At 40.9% G+C, this 18418-nt stretch overlaps 2 protein-coding genes across 2 annotated transcripts; one reads left to right on the top strand and one right to left on the bottom strand.

Annotated features, from left to right (window-relative positions):
- The first annotated feature begins 603 nt into the window (after nt 1-603).
- Nucleotides 604-9843, top strand: LOC122296369. The gene is made up of 8 exons (XM_043105990.1): nt 604-766; nt 997-6305; nt 6398-6651; nt 6719-6899; nt 7193-7391; nt 7477-7809; nt 7896-8599; nt 8811-9843. Exons 2-8 carry the CDS (start codon nt 1185-1187, stop codon nt 9453-9455), a joined length of 7437 nt encoding a protein of 2478 aa, XP_042961924.1. The 5' UTR covers nt 604-766; nt 997-1184; the 3' UTR covers nt 9456-9843.
- A 644-nt stretch (nt 9844-10487) lies between these two features.
- LOC122296376 (caltractin) lies at nt 10488-13827 on the bottom strand. Its single transcript, XM_043106004.1, has 7 exons — nt 13641-13827; nt 12508-12628; nt 12382-12418; nt 12281-12308; nt 11773-11925; nt 11595-11697; nt 10488-10855 (listed from the first exon to the last, which is right to left on the bottom strand). Exons 1-7 carry the CDS (start codon nt 13641-13643, stop codon nt 10794-10796), a joined length of 507 nt encoding a protein of 168 aa, XP_042961938.1. The 5' UTR covers nt 13644-13827; the 3' UTR covers nt 10488-10793.
- Nucleotides 13828-18418: the final 4591 nt, after the last annotated feature.

Genomic DNA, 18418 nt, shown 5'->3' with positions numbered 1-18418 from the left:
ACAAAATATTCACTTGTTTTATTTTCTCAGTTGTAAAACATGTGGTTTCATATATTTTATATCCTCTTATAGCGTGAGTTCAGCTAAAATAATACATCTATTTCTTTATTTTGGAATTAGTTAATTTAACCTTTTTTATGAGAGCTAATGATAAATGGTTTATTGGAATTTTGTTGCCACCCTGAAAGACATGGTTTTTTTTAATGTTAATGACAAATTCGTCTTTTGCATGTATAAATTTAGGGGTGTTTTTTGAAATCTCAAAATAGGATTTGGATCAATTTAGAATTTGATGATAGTTCGTGGAGGAAATGGAATTACTTGAATGTTATACTTAGGGGTTTTTTTGAAATATCATAAAAAGTTTTTTATTTTTTAATTTCAGAAATTAATATTTTGAAATCACACATACGATCTACTTAGACAGAAATATTTGACTGTTTTCATTCCCTTATTTTTAGATTGTTTTTTAAAGTTATTTTTAGATTTAATAGAAGGAAATGTTGGATGTAATTGAAATGTTCGGTAACCGGAGTGGAAACAAACATAAATATAAAAAAGTAAAGGGGTAACAAACACGAAAACAAGAAAACACAGTTCCTTCATAATTTGCTCTCATCTCGTGCGCCTTTTTAGCTCTCTCGCTTTGTATTGCTCTCTCTATTCTGGTTAACAGAACTCTCTATCTGACGCTCTCTCCTCTTGGATTCTCCGCGGCGCACGTTAACTCCGGCCGTTCTCTAACCTACGCCCCCCCTCCCCGGAGGTGAGCTCCTCTTCCACGCCCCCTTTTCCATATCCTTTTAATATCCACCTCCTCTTTCTGTCGGAAAGTAAATCACCGCACACTGGAACCCTAATTTTCGAACCAAGACACGCATACATACACTTTAAATCATACTTTTTTTTAATTACTGTTCTATTTATTTTCAATCAATCGAAGTTTGCAATCGATCATAGCTTTTAATTTTGTTTTTGTTTTTTGGCTTTGATCAGGATCAGAGAAAGATCCTAGGGTTTGGTTGTATTGGATCGTCGATTTTTACTTAAGATCTGTAATAGGAGAACAGTAATCTGTGAGGCAATTCTTTTGTGGTGGAGGGGAAATCTAGGGCTAGGGTTTTGATGCGCTGGCGGAAATCCAAATCCGCCAAACGGGTTGCGTTTCGGGTCGGACCCCTGCCATGGCCAATCCCGGAGCCGGGACTAAGTTTGTGTCGGTGAATCTGAACAAATCGTATGGGCAACCTCATCACCATCAACATTCATCTAATCAAAGCGCTTATGGATCTAATCGAACCCGACCCAGTAGTCATGGTGGCGGCGCAGGAGGAGGAATGGTGGTCCTCTCGAGGCCTCGAAGCTCACAGAAGGCTGGGCCGAAGCTTTCTGTTCCACCCCCCTTGAACTTGCCATCCTTGCGAAAGGAGCATGAGAGGTTCGATTTGTTGGGAACAGGCGTTGGGCCCGCCGGTGGGGTTTCGGGAAGTGGGCCAAGGCCAACTTCGTCCGGTATGGGGTGGACTAAGCCGGGTACAATTGCATTGCAAGAGAAAGAGAATGAAGGGTTTAGTGATCATGGAGCTGATGGAGTTGACCCAAGTTTGAGTAGTGTCGATGGGGTGAGCAGGGGGAGCAGCGTGTATTTGCCGCCCTCGGCTCGGTCAGGCATGGCTGGACCCCCGGCTTCTGCTTCGATTGGACCTCTACCACCACCAGCAGAGAAAGCGACCGTTTTGAGGGGAGAGGATTTTCCATCTCTGAAGGCTGCTCTGCCTTCCACATCAGGTCCTACACAGAAACAAAAGGATGGTTTGAGTCAGAAACAGAAGCAAGCAGTTGGTAATGAGTCAACCAATGAGCAGAAGGTTGGTTCCCGTTTGAGTTCTCATGGTGGTATGCGCCCTCAAATGCAACCATCCCATCATGGTGTTGTTAATGGTTTGATTGAGAAGGGTGGTGAAAGTCACGGTTTTGGTGGTTCATGGACATCGGAGCGAGCTCGGAAGCAGGAAGAGTATTTTCCAGGTCCACTGCCGCTTGTTCGTGTGAATCTGAGATCAGATTGGGCTGATGATGAGCGTGACACGAGTTTTGGTTTGACAGACCGGGTAAGAGATCAGGGGTTTCCCAAGGGCGAAGCTCACTGGGAAAGAGATTTTGATATGCCCAGGGTTAGCGTTTTACCACAGAAGCCAGTTCATAACCAATTTAACAGGTGGGGTCAGCGTGACAATGAAGCTGGAAAGGTTTTTTCCAGTGAAGTCCCCCAAATGGACCCTTTCAGCAGAGATGTAAGAATGCCTAGTAAAGAAGGGCGGGAAGGAAACTCGTGGAGAACTGTCTCTCTTTCTAAAGATGGATTTGGTGTTCCAGGAGTTGAAAATGATCGAAGTAGTACCAGTGTGAGGCCGGCTACACTTAATAGAGAGACAATTAAAGAGAACAAATACACAGCATCACCATTCCGTGAAAATGGTAATAATGATATTGGAAGGACAAATATCGGGTATGGACAGGGAGGGAGACACCAAAGGAACAATGCTACAGATCTATACAGCAGCCGAGGGGCTGAAGGGAATACACGGGACCGGTACAGCCATGATCAGCACACCAAATATAGGGGCGATGGTTTCCAGAATAACTCGGTATCTAAATCCTCATATTCCTTGGGTGGTAAAGGGCTTCCTGTTAATGATCCTCTACTCAATTTTGGTAGGGAGAAACGTCCATTCTCAAAGAGTCAAAAACCCTATATGGAGGACCCTTTCATCAAAGACTTTGAAGCTATAGGTTTTGATGGACGGGATCCCTTTTCTGGGAGTCTCGTTGGGGTGGTTAAGAGGAAGAAAGATGTGCCCAAACAGACTGATTTCCATGATCCTGTAAGGGAATCGTTTGAGGCCGAACTTTTGAGAGTCCAAAAGTTGCAAGAAGAGGAGAGGCAGCGGATCATTGAAGAGCAAGAAAGAGCCTTGGAGCTAGCTCGAAGAGAAGAAGAGGAGAGAGATAGGTTGGCTAGGGAACACGAAGAAAGGCAGAGAAGGTTGGAAGAGGAAGCCAGGGAAGCAGCATGGAGAGCAGAGCAAGAACGACTGGAAGCCATGCAAAGAGCTGAAGAACAGAGGATAGCTAGAGAAGAGGAGAAACAAAGGATTATTATGGAGGAAGAGAGGAGGAAACAGGCTGCTAAGCAAAAGCTTTTAGAATTGGAGCAAAGGATTGCCAAGAGGCAGGCTGAAGCAGTGAAGACTGGTGGTAATTATCCCACTGCTTCAGATGAGAAGATGTCCGATATAGTAAATGAAAAAGATAGCTCTAGGATGGCAGACATTGGTGATTGGGAAGATGGTGAAAGAATGGTGGAGAGGATTACAACATCAGCATCTTCTGATTCCTCCAGTCATAATAGGCCATTTGAGATGGGTTCTAGGCCTCACTTTTCGATAGATGGCTCTTCCACCCTGATGGACAGGGGAAAACCTGTTAATTCGTGGAGAAGAGATGCGTATGAGAGTGGAAGCAGCACAAGCTTCCTCATCCAAGACCAAGAGAATGGTCACCATGGTCCCAGGAGAGATGCATCTGCTGGTCGGAGATCATTTTCTAGAAAAGAGTTCTATGGAGGAGCTGGATATATGTCTTCTAGGACTCATCATCGAGGTGGGATTCCAGAGCCTCACATGAATGATTTCACTCATCTTAGAGGGCAGAGGTGGAATCTTTCCGGGGACGGTGATCATTATGGCAAAAATATGGAGATGGACTCAGAATATCATGAGAGTCTTGTTGAAAAGTTTGGTGATGCTGGATGGGGTCAAGGTCATTCCCACGGTAATCTTTATCCTCAATATTCTGACCGTTCATATCCAAATACTGAGGCAGATGGGCCTTATTCATTTGGGAGGTCACGGTATTCCATGAGGCAGCCTCGTGTTCTTCCCCCTCCATCACTAGCTTCTATGAACAAGACGTCCTACAGGGTTGAGAATGAACATCCTGGTCCTTTTTTGGAAAATGAGGTACGGTACAATCGTCCAGCTCGAAGTGAAACTAACATGCAGACTGGGTATGATGATAGTCATCAAGAGAATCTTGACCAACGTGAACTTAGTAATGTCCAACAACAGAATCCTGAGAATCGGGAGCAAAAATTAGATAATAACAACACACCAAGGTGTGACTCGCAGTCTTCACTCTCTGTTTCAAGTCCTCCTAGTTCTCCAACTCCTCTATCTCATGATGATCCGGATGAATCTGGAGATTCTGATGTGGCATCAGCTGCAGGAGAAGAAAAAGATGCTCCCCTGTCAGAACAGGAGAATGAACCTGTTGTCTTATCAAGCAAAGCCGAGGAAGAAAATATGGTGACCACCTCAAGTGCTGGTGATGATGAAGAATGGGCTGTAGAGAATGATGAGCGGTTGCAAGAGCAGGAAGAATATGATGAGGATGAGGATGGATACCAGGAAGAAGATGAAGTGCATGAAGGAGATGATGAAAATGTTGACCTAAACCAGGAGTTTGAGGATATGCATCTAAAGGAGAAAGGGTCACCCGACATGATGGAAAATTTCGTTTTAGGCTTTAATGAGGGTGTTCCAGTTGGCCTGCCAAATGATGATTTTGAAAGGAGTTCAAGGAATGGAGAAAGTAGTTTTGTGATACAACAGGGATCAACAGATGCTTTTGAAGAACGTGGATGTTGTGATGGACAAGCCCTTAAACCTGTGGATGTTGCTCCTCAAGTGAGCAGTGATGGTTCTTCCAGAGTGTTCCAGGAAACTGAGAAGGCCATGCAGGATTTTGTCATTCAACCCAGTTATGCTCATGCATCATTAGCACGTGAGATTTTAGATCATGCGGAGGCTTCTAGTAGCTCTGGTATGTCAGTTCAGCATCCTGTCCCATCTGTAATCAATCTGGCCTCACATCCTTCATCTAGTCAGACTGTGATGTCTACTGTACCTGCTGTACCGATTCAAACTGAGGTGCCTGTTAAGTTTGGGTTGTTTTCTGGTCCTTCTCTAATACCACCTCCAGTTACGGCCATACAGATTGGCTCTATTCAGATGCCTCTTCACCTGCATCCTCAGGTTGGCCCATCCCTCACCCACATGCACCCATCACAGCCTCCTCTCTTCCAGTTTGGTCAGTTAAGGTACACATCTCCCATATCTCAGGGAGTATTGCCATTGGCTCCTCAATCCATGTCATTTGCTCAACCCAATGTTCCAGCCAGTTTTTCTATAAATCAGAACCCAGGAGGTCCTCTGCCAATTCAACCGGGTCAAGAATCTTCTGCTCATAATCCAATGAAGAACAATGCTGTGTCACTTTCAATGGATAATCAACCAGGCCTTGTTTCAAGTCATCTGGAGCATTCCCAAGGAATTGTGTCAAAAGAGGTAAATTCATTTGCTGCTAGAGATAATGCTGGAAAAACTGTTAAAAAGCAGCAGCTTCAAACAGAGATTTCCAATTGTAGTGATGACAGTGGGCGGTATGAATCATATCAGCAGGTAGAAGATCAGGGGCAGAATAATTCAGTTGTGAAGAACTACAATTCCTTGTCCAATACGAGAGAAAGGCAGCCTCAATATGAAGCAGCATCATCTCAGTTGGTTTCAAAAGAAAAGGATTTAAGTGGAACAAAGACTCAAGGGCCAATATCCAGTGGCAGAGGGAAAAGATATGTCTTCACGGTTAAGAATTCTAGCTCAAAATTATCATATCCAGCTGCTGACACTTCTCACACAGACTTGAATGGATTGCAGAGGAGGCCCCGACGTAATGTTCAGCGCACTGAGTTTCGAGTTCGGGAAAGTGCAGAAAAGAGACAATCTACTGGTTTGGTTTCATCTCATCACATTGGGGTGGATGATAAGTCAAATACCAATGGAAGGGGTACAGAAATATCCATGAGAAGTGTGCCTCGGAAGGTGGCTGTATCAAGTAAGCAATTGAAACCGACAGTAGACTCAGCATACTTGACTTCAGGTCCATCTAGATCACAGGAGATGGATTCCGGAAGCAGAAATGAAAAGGGATATGTAAAGGAGGCCTTGCTGAGGAGTCAGAGCATCCTACAGTCCAGAGAGGGAAACCTTAAGAGGAATATTGGTTCTGAAGAGCTTGTTGATGCTTCTTTGCAAAGTGGCATTGTGCGCGTCTTCGAGCAACCCGGCATTGAAGCTCCTAGTGATGAAGATGACTTCATCAAGGTGCGGTCGAAGAGGCAAATGCTGAATGATCGGCGGGAACAAAGAGAGAAAGAAATCAAGGCAAAGTCTCGGGTCTCAAAGGTTTGAATTCATTTGAATTTCGGTTCCATTTCTCTTTTGGGTGTCCATTGCAGGAGTATTTTATTAGCTCTAATTGAAATGGTTTACGACAGATGCAGCGTAAACCTCGTTCTACTTCACAGAACACTATCATCCCAGCCAAGTTAACTAAAATTTCTGCATCAACAAGTAGAGAAGCATCAAAGAGCCTTCGGCCTGACCTCATTTCATCTGAGGGACGTGGCTTGGCAAACATTGAAGTATCCTCTGGATTTAACACTGCCATAGTCTCACAACCATTGGCTCCAATTGGTACTCCTGCTGTGAAAACTGATTCCCAAACTGACTTGCGATCCCAAGCAATCAGGTATGTACTCACGTGAAGACTATTTATATTTTATAAATGATGTTAAATCTCATATTTTCTTCTACAGATCCCTCCAGACGGGCTCCGTTCCTACAGTAAATGGTGGTGGAAAGAGCATTGGACCAGGAGAGATTTTTGACAGCAAAAATAAGGTCTTCCTAGGACCACAAGTGGTGATTGACGTGGTCCTCGATAATGCCCGGACATCATCGTTAGGGCCTTGGAATAATTCAAGGATTAATCAGCAGGTATGCAAAGTTTTGCTGCTAACAGTTGGGACTGTTCTCACATTCAAGTGCTTCCACGTGTAATGTTCGCAGTCAGCGCTACTTTTTGCTAGATGTCTTACTCTCTTTTTGTATGAATTGAATCAACTATGATTAGAAAATGAGTCAAGTATATGTTTGGCCCAACCCCCTGGGGAATATTGCTACTCTGAAACTAATCTGATTACAAGCTCATTGGCTCATTATTTTGTTGGTCTGTTGTAATAATTTGCTTATTATTTCTGCCAAGAATCTGAATCTGACTTCTCTGGCAGGTTATGGCCCTAACACAAACACAACTTGATGAGGCTATGAAGCCTGAACAATTCGATTCTAATGCTTCTGTTGTAGATCATAATAGCTCTGTTAGTGAGCCCATCATGCCAACATCATCCATCTTGACAAAGGACATGTCATACTCTTCTGCCACGAGGCCAATCAACTCCCTGCTTACTGGGGAGAAAATCCAATTTGGTGAGCATCTGCTCTCTTGTGAACTTAAGAATATATGGGGATTGTAATTGTCTCACTTAAATAAAGAGTTTTGTCTCCTGCGCAGGTGCAGTTACATCTCCAACAGTTCTCCCTCCTAGTAGCTGTGCGGTTTCTCTTGGTATTGGCCCTCCAGGTCCATGTCGGTCAAATATCCAAATATCTCACAATCTTCCTGGAGCTGAGGATGATCGCAATCTTTACTTTGGAAAGGAGAAAAATGTCCCCAAATCTTGTGTTCACTTGGAGGATTGTGAAGCTGAAGCTGAAGCAGCTGCTTCAGCGGTTGCCGTTGCAGCCATCAGCAATGATGAGATTGTTGGAAATGGGCTGGGTGTTTCCCCTGTCTCTGTGTCAGATACGAAAAGCTTTGGAGCAGATATTGATGGAATAACAGCAGGTTGTATTTTCTTTCTTGTCCCATCCGAATATTAACATGGTTTATTGGTATACATTATGTTGAAGTGTGTTCTTGATCTTTGGCAGGTGTAGATGGTGATCTGCAATTAGAAAGTCAATCAAGGGCAGAAGAATCTATTAGTGTTGCTCTTCCTGCTGATCTGTCTGTTGAGACATTGCCAATTTCCTTATGGCCACCATTGGCAAGTCCACAAAACTCCTCAAGCCAGATGCTTTCTCATTTTCCTGGAGGACCGCCTTCTCATTTTCCCTTTTACGAGATGAACCACATGTTGGGGGGGCCTATCTTTGCTTTCGGACAACATGATGAATCTTCATCCACCACTCAATCACAGCCCCAGAAGAGTAGTGCATCAGCTTCAGGGCCACTTGGGACCTGGCCACAATGCCATTCTGGTGTAGATTCATTCTATGGCCCTCCTACTGGATTTACTGGGCCCTTCATCAGTCCTCCAGCAGGCATCCCAGGGGTTCAAGGCCCTCCACACATGGTTGTTTATAGCCATTTTGCACCAGTTGGACAATTTGGACAAGCTGGCTTGAGTTTCATGGGTGCCACTTATATCCCGTCTGGCAAGCAACCTGATTGGAAGCACAATCCCGTATCAACTGCTTCGAGTGTGGGTGAGGGGGATATAAACAATTTGAATATGGTTTCTGCACAGCGCACTCCTTCAAACATGCCCTCTCCTATCCAGCATCTTTCCCCTGGGTCGCCTCTCCTGCCAATGCCTTCTCCTTTGGCCATGTTCGATGTATCTCCTTTCCAGGTAAAGATTGTGGGCAGGGGAAAGCCTCCCTTAAAATGCTTTACACACACGCACGACTGTCTGTATGTATATGCTGGGCCGAGGTGATTTTAAGCAGCATAATTCTTGTAGAGGTAGAAGGCATACAAGCCATCTAAGTTTAATTAGTCGATATTACTTTTCTTCCTCCTTTATGGTATAACTAACCGGGTGGTGAACATTTTTGTCCCAGTCTTCTCCTGACTTGTCAGTCCAAGCTCGTTGGCAGCACGTTCCTGCATCACCTCTTCAATCTGTTCCCCAGTCAATGCCAATGCAAAAACTGGCAGAAGGTGCTCTTACATCTCAATTCAGCCATGGGCCTGCTGTTAACCAGTCATTAACTGCCAACAGATTCCCTGATTCTCGAAGTTCAATGCCATCTGACAGCAGCCGGAATTTTCCTGTGCCAACTGATGCAACTGTCACCCAGTTCCCCGATGAATTAGGGTTAGTAGATCCTGGAAGCTCCTCTGGCACCGGGGCTCAGCCACAGGCTGTGGTCACTAGCAGCTCATCTGTAAGCACCGTTGCTGATGTTGGCAAGACTGATCTTCAGGCACGCAGTAGCAAAATCAGCAGTGGCCACGGCACAAATTCCGTTTTTAAGACTCAGTCATCTCAGCACAAGCAGTATGGTCATTCCTCGGGGTATAGTTATCAAAGAGGAGGTGGGGTTTCCCAAAAGAATAGTTCGGGGGCCGAATGGACCCATCGCAGAATGGGGCTCCAGGGAAGGAATCAGTCTTTGGGTGCAGAAAAAAGCTTTCCCCCTGCAAAGATAAAGCAAGTTTACGTGGCCAAACAGACTACGAGTGGGACATCAACAGTGTCGTGAGGAACATAAAACGGAACTACTTGGAATCGAGGAGAAAAGCATCAGATTGAAGCATTTCTCGAAATGACAATTTTGGTTACTTTTTACAGCATTTATGTTACTGCTAGGATCCAACTAATGTTCAGGTGTGGTTTTTGTTGATCTATAGATCTTTATGATCGTTTTCCCAATTAAAGTTTGTAGAACTGAACTGGGTGGTAAATGCCAAATTTTTAATCTTCTAGGTGTTTTCGACGAGGAAGGGATGGGTTTATTGTGCTGTTTGCTGGTGGGCACTTTTAATTGTTGTCAATCGGTGCCTCACAGTTGGTCGTGGTCCATCATGTATGTTGGCTGCAAACCACATTATTAATTTCTTGGAATTGATGTATTAATTTTTTTTTTTTTTAATGATCCAGGTAATATTTTTGCTTGTGATGAATGTATGCTGAGGTTGCTTGTTTTCCCTCCCATCATTTTGAGCTTATTCCTCTTGTTGTGTTTACAAATTATATGTCCGGCAGAGGTTGATTCTGAATTTGTGCCAAACTCCCAATATTTCCGGAATGTTGATGAAGACATACAAAACTACATTTTGTTGGCTTTTATGCTCCAGAGACAATTGCACAAGATGGAAAGGATGAGTCAGGCCTCGTTACATCAATCAAATTATCTCATTTATTTCATTTCAATAATCATTATAAATGTTTTAAACTCTCACATAAACTATAATAAATAATTTAATTTTTTTAAATTTTATTTTAACAATATCTTAATTTTCAATTTTTTTCTTCTTATCAACCGACCAAATGTATAACCAAACGCGGCAAATCTTTTTGGTTTCGAAAATGAGAAATAATCTCATGAGCTCGTCAGACTCTAGAGATTAGTGACAGTTAGCACGCGTTTAAAAGAAATATAAGGAAATTTGACAAAAATATCTATAAATATTTTTAAAATTTTTTTAAAAATACATCAATACACAGTCTTCTTTTTTTTTAAAAAAAAAAAAATTATGAAGTATGAAAAAATTAAATATATAAAGGATCAATATGAGAGAACAAACTCATGGGGCATACTGGCCACTGGCATTTTCCTATATAATAAGTCAAAAGCAACAATATAATATACACGCACAGTACTTACTAATTACCATACCCTATCTTGGATCCAATCGTTCATTCATAAGGCAGAACACTCTAAAAATAAAAAGTCTTGAACTACTTCCACGTTGTCCAATATATATGCTCCGTAGTGTGTGGCTGTAAAAATAATAGTAGAGTACAGACAGCATAATCCAGAAATATCCTTCTCTGCAAAGGATCAAACTCTCAACAAGCTTTGATACTCCGAGTATGCCTAATACCCATATGTTCTCTTCATCATCCTGAGAAACTCGTCAGCACTAACTTCTCCATCACCTATATGTTTCAAAAGCAAAACAAGTCCAAAATCCTCATTTACTACAACTCATAAAGAGTAAATAATTTAATATACTTTCCAAAGAGAGAGAGAATAGAATTTGACGAAATGCATGAACAAAATAAAATTATAAACAGTGACACTAACGATTCCATCCCCCCCCCCCCCCAAAAGAGTTTTGCTACATATAAGCACAATCACGTACTAATTTGTGTACCAATATTGATTTATTCATACTTAAAATTTAAATTAACACTGTTTTCAATAAAATCTACTTTTTAACCAATCACATCATATTGGTGCACAGATTAGTACACAATTATGCTTGCAACTATATTTTTCCCCCCCAAAATGCTGAAAAAGAAATGCAAGTCCAGTGTTCTGCATGTAATCAAAATCGAAGGGGTAAAATTGTAATAAAAAACCCTCAAAGTAGCACCCCATTCCCACTATAACCCATAACAACTCCCCCTCAAAACCAACCCTCTGTTACAGTCATGGCGTTGCCATCCAATTCGACCCAATCTGACCAGGAAGCAACCCAGTACAAATTTGAGAATTGAGTTTGGAGGGTGAGGTATCATGTCATAGTTTGGAAGTGTATTTGAGAATCGAATAATAGTTTGAAATAATTATTTTGAAATTCAACCAGATAAGTTTCAGACAATAAATAATAGATTAAAAAAAGAAGCTGGCAAAATGTAAAAGCTACATCCAATGTGTAGAATGCAAACTCACGATCGCGGTCAGCTTCCTCAATCATGTCTTGAATGTCCTTGTCAGTGAAGTTCTCACCCAGCTCCTTCGCTATACGCTTAATATCTGACACAGATATCTTTCCCTACATGCAATGAAAAGAGAATACAGTTATTAACAAGAAGAAACATAGAAGACGCCTGACAGAACCAATCCTTACATTTTTATCTTGATCAATAATGCGGAAAGCTTTCATGAGCTCCTCCTTAGTGTCCCTTTCTCCAATTTTGGCTGTCATCATGTGCACAAATTCATCAAAATCAATTGCACCACTGCCATCCTTGTCCACATCTGCAATCATTTGATTGATTTGCTGGAATGACACAATTGAGAAATATGTTAGCCATGTTGTCATGTTGTCAAAAAGTCTAAAATCAAATTCCGGGATAAAGAGAAAAACTACATGACTCAACATAAGTCAAGAACATTCTCCTAGGACTACTGAAGAGAGAGAGAGAGAGAGAGAGCTACCCTGTATGCCCACAAAGATCGCCTCCCCCCCCCCCCCCCCCCCCCCCCCCCCCCCTCTTTTCTCTCTTATTTTTTCTCTTTAAAAGCAGCCCCACAGAAATAATCCAGATTCATCAAAAACCCAACCAAACACACTCATGTGCAGCACAAACACGTTTATCTAAGGAGCATACTGTAGAAGGGTAATTAGTAATTACCTCTTCTGTCATCTCGAAACCAAGGGCCCTGTTAAGAGAAGATCCAAGTTATGATGATTTCATGACTAATCAAGTACATACATCAGGCATGAATTTCATACCTCATGGCGACATTAAGCTCCTTGGCATCAATAGTGCCTAAAGAACAAGGTCAAACAAAAAATTTATCGCAAAAAATAAAAAATAAATATTGCGAAGACAAATATGATAACAAACCATTTTAATACCTGAGCCATCAGTGTCAAATAGCTCAAATGCTTCCTTAATCTCTTGCCTCTTCTGCTGAGTTAAACCATGATGACGTCCTCTGGGTTTATCTTTCCTGGATGTCCCTCTATAAAGAGTCGCCTGATGGGATGATTACATATTTAAAAAACTGATATCATTTACCAACTATGGCTCTCTAAAAAGCGTCAAGAAAAATCAAAACAACACGATTAACATTTTTACTTGGTGCTCTATACATTCAAACAGGGTGATCTACTACGGCAGTAAACTACGTAGAATATGGTCAGGAACCGTTAGAGAAAGACTTGTCGATCCTCTTATATTATCAAATAAGATGAAAGTGAGAGTATACTAGTCCTAAATGAAGTCGCTGCCTTCAGGTGTCCCAAACTAATTTTTACCATAACAAAAGTCAGCCGTATTCAAGATGCCAAATGGCTAAAAACTGCCTAAACATATGGAAAACACTCAGATTTTATTACATATATCGTGTTAGGAGTAGACTGAAGTGTATGTGGAAGGAACTGAGGACAGCAAAAGGTCTGAGCTTGTGATCGAGGAAGGAAGAATTAGTCATTTGGGGAAGTTAATAAAACGGGGAGTTTTTGTATCATAGTCATACGGTGCTTTTGATCTTTGCCATTGTATAGGAAGGATTTCCCTCGAAGTAAATCCATTATAATGTTCTTAATTCAGTTCTTGTTATCTGTAACCCAGTTGCTATTTGTAACCCAGAAAATCCATAACATATCGTGACCAAAAGCATAATTCGAAAGTAAGTTCGTACGAAAATTAACCATATGAAAATAAGAACTCAAATGATACTTATATCATAATCAAATTACTTTTAACCACATCACCCTAACCCTTCACATTTTTCTGATTGAAGTAAATTCACAACCGGAAGCATCGGTCTGCCATATAATTTCGCGTTAATGCAATGATCATACCTAAAACCTAGATCATGATATTAGAATTGTCAAAATGCAGAATAAAAAAGGCATTCGAATCAAGTTTTCCCGAGATTAAAAAACAAAAAAGTCCCGGAGATTCAAATATAAAATTAAAAAAAAAAAAAAAAAAACTAATGATCAATTGAGGAATCAAGCTAGGGTTTCGTAAGAAAACGTACCATTGACTTCGGTCTGGGGGAGTGAGTTCGCAAACGCTTCAAGATTGTTAATGCAAATTCTCGAACAAGCACCTAGGGGCTGGGATCCACAAGTTTTCAATACGATCTTTTAAGACGCTTTGACGCTGTCGATTTGAGGAAAAATGTCGGGAAGAAGGCACGAAAGACGAACGGATGCGGGTGGTGTTTGTAAACATGGGCTGGAAGAGTGTCGACTCGGCCCATTAAATTAGCCATGTTTAGATTTCAAGATTATTTCAATCCATTTTTAATCTAATTATTGATGAGAAATATTATTTTTTTTTAATTTTTTATAAAAATTTAAACTCATTTCATACATTTAAATATATATCACAATTTATTTATATTTAAACACATCTTAATAAAATCTACAAATACTACTATTTACATATCAACTCAAATTATTTGATATCACATTAGCATCCAATCTCAACTAGAATAATATATGTCTTTCATAGTGATTTTAGGATGCATTTACACCATACATCGTCCTTATGGTATGATTTAAGTTTTAATACTTAAATTTTAAAATTTATCTAAATTATGTCATGTGTATGGTATGTACTGTAAAAGTTGTCAAATAGAATTATTTATTTTAAAATATTGACTATATTTATAAGAAAAATTATAAATTTAAATTTATAAATTACTATGAATTAATATAATACATTCGTTTGTCTTAAAATAAATTTAATATAAAGTTTCGTCAGTTTATAAATATAATTTATAAAAAATCTTTGTGAACCAAACATTTTTCTATTTTTTTGAAGACTTATTATTTGTTGGGTTATGTAAGAGTAGATGAGGAAATCCGAATATTTTCTTTAAATGTATTTTGTATTGGAGTCGGGTTTGCGAAAGTGTTAAAAAACTTGCATATAATTTTTTTTAGAATAATATTTGTATATAATTTTTTTAGAATAATTTTGGTATATTTTTTTTTTTTTGAAAGGAAAAGTGGAACTTCATTAACTTGCCAAACCAGCAAACATATTACAATCTGGATGAAAAAACACCCTAGTATCACCAGGTTCCAAAACAAGAGAACCCTTAGCAAGATTGTGAGCAAACTCATTACCACATCTTTTAACAAAAACAACTCTCCAATTACTAAGATTTGAAAGCAGAGCCTTAGCATCTATAAGAATCATACCAACCCGATCATATCTGGTCATCTGCTGTTGAAGACCAAGAACCACTTGTCTTGAATCACCTTCCAGAGTAACTGAATGCACTCCCAACTCTATTGCCAATTCTGCAGCAAATAGAGCTCCCTGAGATTCAGCTAGCAAGGGATCAAACAAACTCGGCCTTGAGAACTGTTTTGTAGCTAGCACCCGACCCTCATGATCTCTAGCAACAATACCATAACCTGCTCTACCCTTAGCTTCAGATAATGCAGCATCCCAATTTATTTTAACTTGACCAATAGGAGGAGGAACCCAGGACACATCAGCTGTTACTGTTGCATTAGCAGAGACTTTTGAGGCAAAGAAGGCAGCTTGAAACTGAGTAACCAGGTCCCGAGCCTTTCTTGCTAATACAGAAGGGTGATCAAAAACTCCTTTAAAGATAAACTGGTTTCTCCTGTACCAAATGCTCCTAGCTATAACTGCAAACAGTTCCATGGTAACCTGGTCACAAGCTGAAAACACCCACTGAACCAAGTCTCTGAAGCTTTCTGGCCTAACCGAGCTTTTATTGAGCACATTGGGTCCTTGACTCCAAACATCCCTTGCAGAAGTACAATCCCACAGGGCATGAGAAACTGTTTCTTCCTCTCTTAAACAAATAGGACATAGTGGAGATGTAGTAACCTTTTTCTTGAATAGGTTGAGATTAGTTGGCAAAGCTTCAAGGCATGCTCTCCAAAAAAAGACTTTATTAGCATTTGGAATGCAGAGTTTCCAGCATGAGGTCCATTCCAGTGTCATAGGTGCCCCTGAAGAAGTCTGTCCTTTAGGCCTGTTATCAAGCTCCATTTGTAAATGATAAGCACTCTTTACAGAAAAAGAGCCATCTTTAGTACCTAGCCACATCAACCTATCACTTGAGCCAATTAAGCTAATGGGGAGTTTAAGTACAACAGAAGCTTCATCTTCATTGAAAACCTCCTCTACCAGTTCCTTCTTCCATTTCTTAGAATCAGCATCTATGAGGTCAGCCACCTTAGCAGTTTCAGATAAACACTTGATAGGTGACTGAACTCTGTGACTTGTAGGAGTAGGTAGCCACCTATGTTTCCAAATCAAAGTATCTACACCATCACCAATCCTCCTAATGGACCCTTTTTCCACTAAACTCCTTGCTGCATATATACTCCTCCACATGAAAGAAGGCCTCGATCCCACCTTGGCATCAAGAAAACCAGAAGATGGAAAATATTTCCTCTTCAAAACCTGTGATGCCAAAGAATCAGGGTATTGTAGGATCCTCCAACCTTGTTTGGCCAATAAAGCCAAATTAAACCTTTCCAAGTCTCTGAATCCTAATCCCCCAACACCCTTAGCTTTCCCCATTTGTTGCCATGACACCCAATGTACTTTGTGCTCCTGTTGTTGCTGACCCCACCAGAACCTATGCATAACCCTGTTGATTTCTTTAAGAAGAACTTTAGGCAATTTAAAGACCCCCATGCAGTAAGTGGGGAGGGCTTGAATAACAGCTTTCAGGAGTATTTCCTTCCCTGCCATAGACAGCAATTTAGTTTTCCAATTACTAACTCGAGACCTAACCCTGTCCAATAGACCTTCAAAGGCTTTAAACCTTGATTTGCCTACAAGGGTAGGCAATCCCAGATATCTTTCATAACAAGAGGTAGATCTAAGTCCAGCCAACCTTAGAATGTATTCCTTAGTCAACTTCTTAGTGTTTTTGCTAAAGAAAATAGAGGTTTTATCTGAATTAAGCTTCTGACCTGAGGCCCTTTCATAAAGCCTAAGCAAATCAAGAATTTTAGCCCACTCCATGGCATTAGCTCGACAAAACAGCAAACTATCATCAGCAAAAAAGAGATGATTAATGCTGAAAGTACCTCTGCCTATAGGAAAGCCATGGATCTGTTTGACTGACTCAGCATGGTTCAATAGGGAGCTAAGGACCTCAGCTACAATAATGAAAAGATAAGGGGATAAAGGGTCCCCTTGTCTTATGCCCCTAGAAGGTTTGAACCAACCTTGAGAAGATCCATTGATAATGATTGAGTAGGAAACAGATTCCACACACTGCATCACCAACCTTATCCATCTGGAATTAAATCCCAACTTGCTCATAGTCTCAGCCAAGAACCTCCACTCCACTCTATCATATGCCTTACTCATATCCAACTTCAAAGCCATATAGCCCTGGTTACCTTTCCCCTTCAAATTCATCGAATGTAAGGTCTCAAAGGCCACAATCACATTGTCCATAATCAATCTCCCAGGCACAAAGGCACTTTGTGTAGGGGAGATGATTCGAGGCAAGATGAGTTTGAGCCTATTAGCAAGTACTTTTGAGATCACTTTGTAAAGAACATTACACAGGGAGATGGGTCGAAAATCAGAAACATTTTGTGGTTTTTTAATCTTAGGAATCAGTACAATAAACGTCTCATTAATGCTCCCCACCTCTCCTGAAAAATTAAGGACCTCAAGCACAGCTTTAGTAAGATCATCTCCCACTGTTTCCCAGTGTTTTTGGTAGAAAACAGCTGAGAAACCATCTGGACCAGGAGAGCCCAGAGGGTTCATATGGAACAAAGCAGCATGGACTTCCTCCTTGGTAAACTCTTTTGATAGAAGACAGTTCATTTCCTCATCTACCTTGGTCTCCACCTTATTCAAGCAATCTGCAATATTAACAGGATTAGAAGAGGAAAAAAGATTTTGATAGTGCAGGCAAAAAGTTTCAGTAATCTCTTCATCCCTGCACACCACACTGCCATCATCTTTATGTATTTGCCTTATCTCATTAACTTTTCTTCTCTGGTTTGCACTGTGATGGAAAAACTTGGTATTTCTATCCCCATCTTTGAGCCATAGTTGTTTAGCCCTTTGCTTCCACTTTATATTGTCCTCCTCTAGAAGCTTGTCAACCTCTTTCTGAATTTGCTTCACTGCCACTGTGTGATCTCCTACATTAAGATTTTGAAGCCTTGAGAGTTGCTTTAGCTTATAATTGACTTCTTTTCTATGCTTGCAGACTGTATTCCTGTTCCATGACAGCAAAGATTCCCTGCAGCTCTTTAAGTTTTGTTGGATCTTGTGCAAGTAGGAACCATGTCCAGTTTGCTGTTGATGCCAACTGTTTTGAATGATACCTCTACAATCTTCCCTCTGATCCCAGCTAGCTTCATACCTGAACGGCTTCCTTCTCCCTCCCCCTTCAAACACTCTCTTCTCTGCCTTAGTACTCATGGAAAACAGAAGAGGGCAATGGTCAGAAGTCTGTGCTGCCAAAACAGTGATCTTAGAGTCACTGAATTTTCTGGTCCAAGCCATGTTACCAAATGCACGGTCCAGCCTCTCCTTAGTAAATTGGGGCCCCTCTCTGTTATTACACCAAGTGAATTTAGCCCCTTCAAAGCCTAAATCACTTAAACCACAATCTTCCACGGCTGCTCTAAAACTTTCCATCTGTTGGTAAGGCCTGCTATTAAACCCTTGTTTCTCATGTTGAAACAGCAGCTCGTTAAAGTCACCAACACACAACCATGCTTTAGACTCTACAGGTTTTAACATTCTCAACAATTGCCAGCTCCCTTCTCTTTGAGCAGT

Source organism: Carya illinoinensis, chromosome 2 (assembly GCF_018687715.1).
Source record: "Carya illinoinensis cultivar Pawnee chromosome 2, C.illinoinensisPawnee_v1, whole genome shotgun sequence".
Taxonomy (NCBI): Eukaryota; Viridiplantae; Streptophyta; class Magnoliopsida; order Fagales; family Juglandaceae; genus Carya; species Carya illinoinensis.
This window is presented reverse-complemented; position numbering and strand designations above follow the sequence as displayed.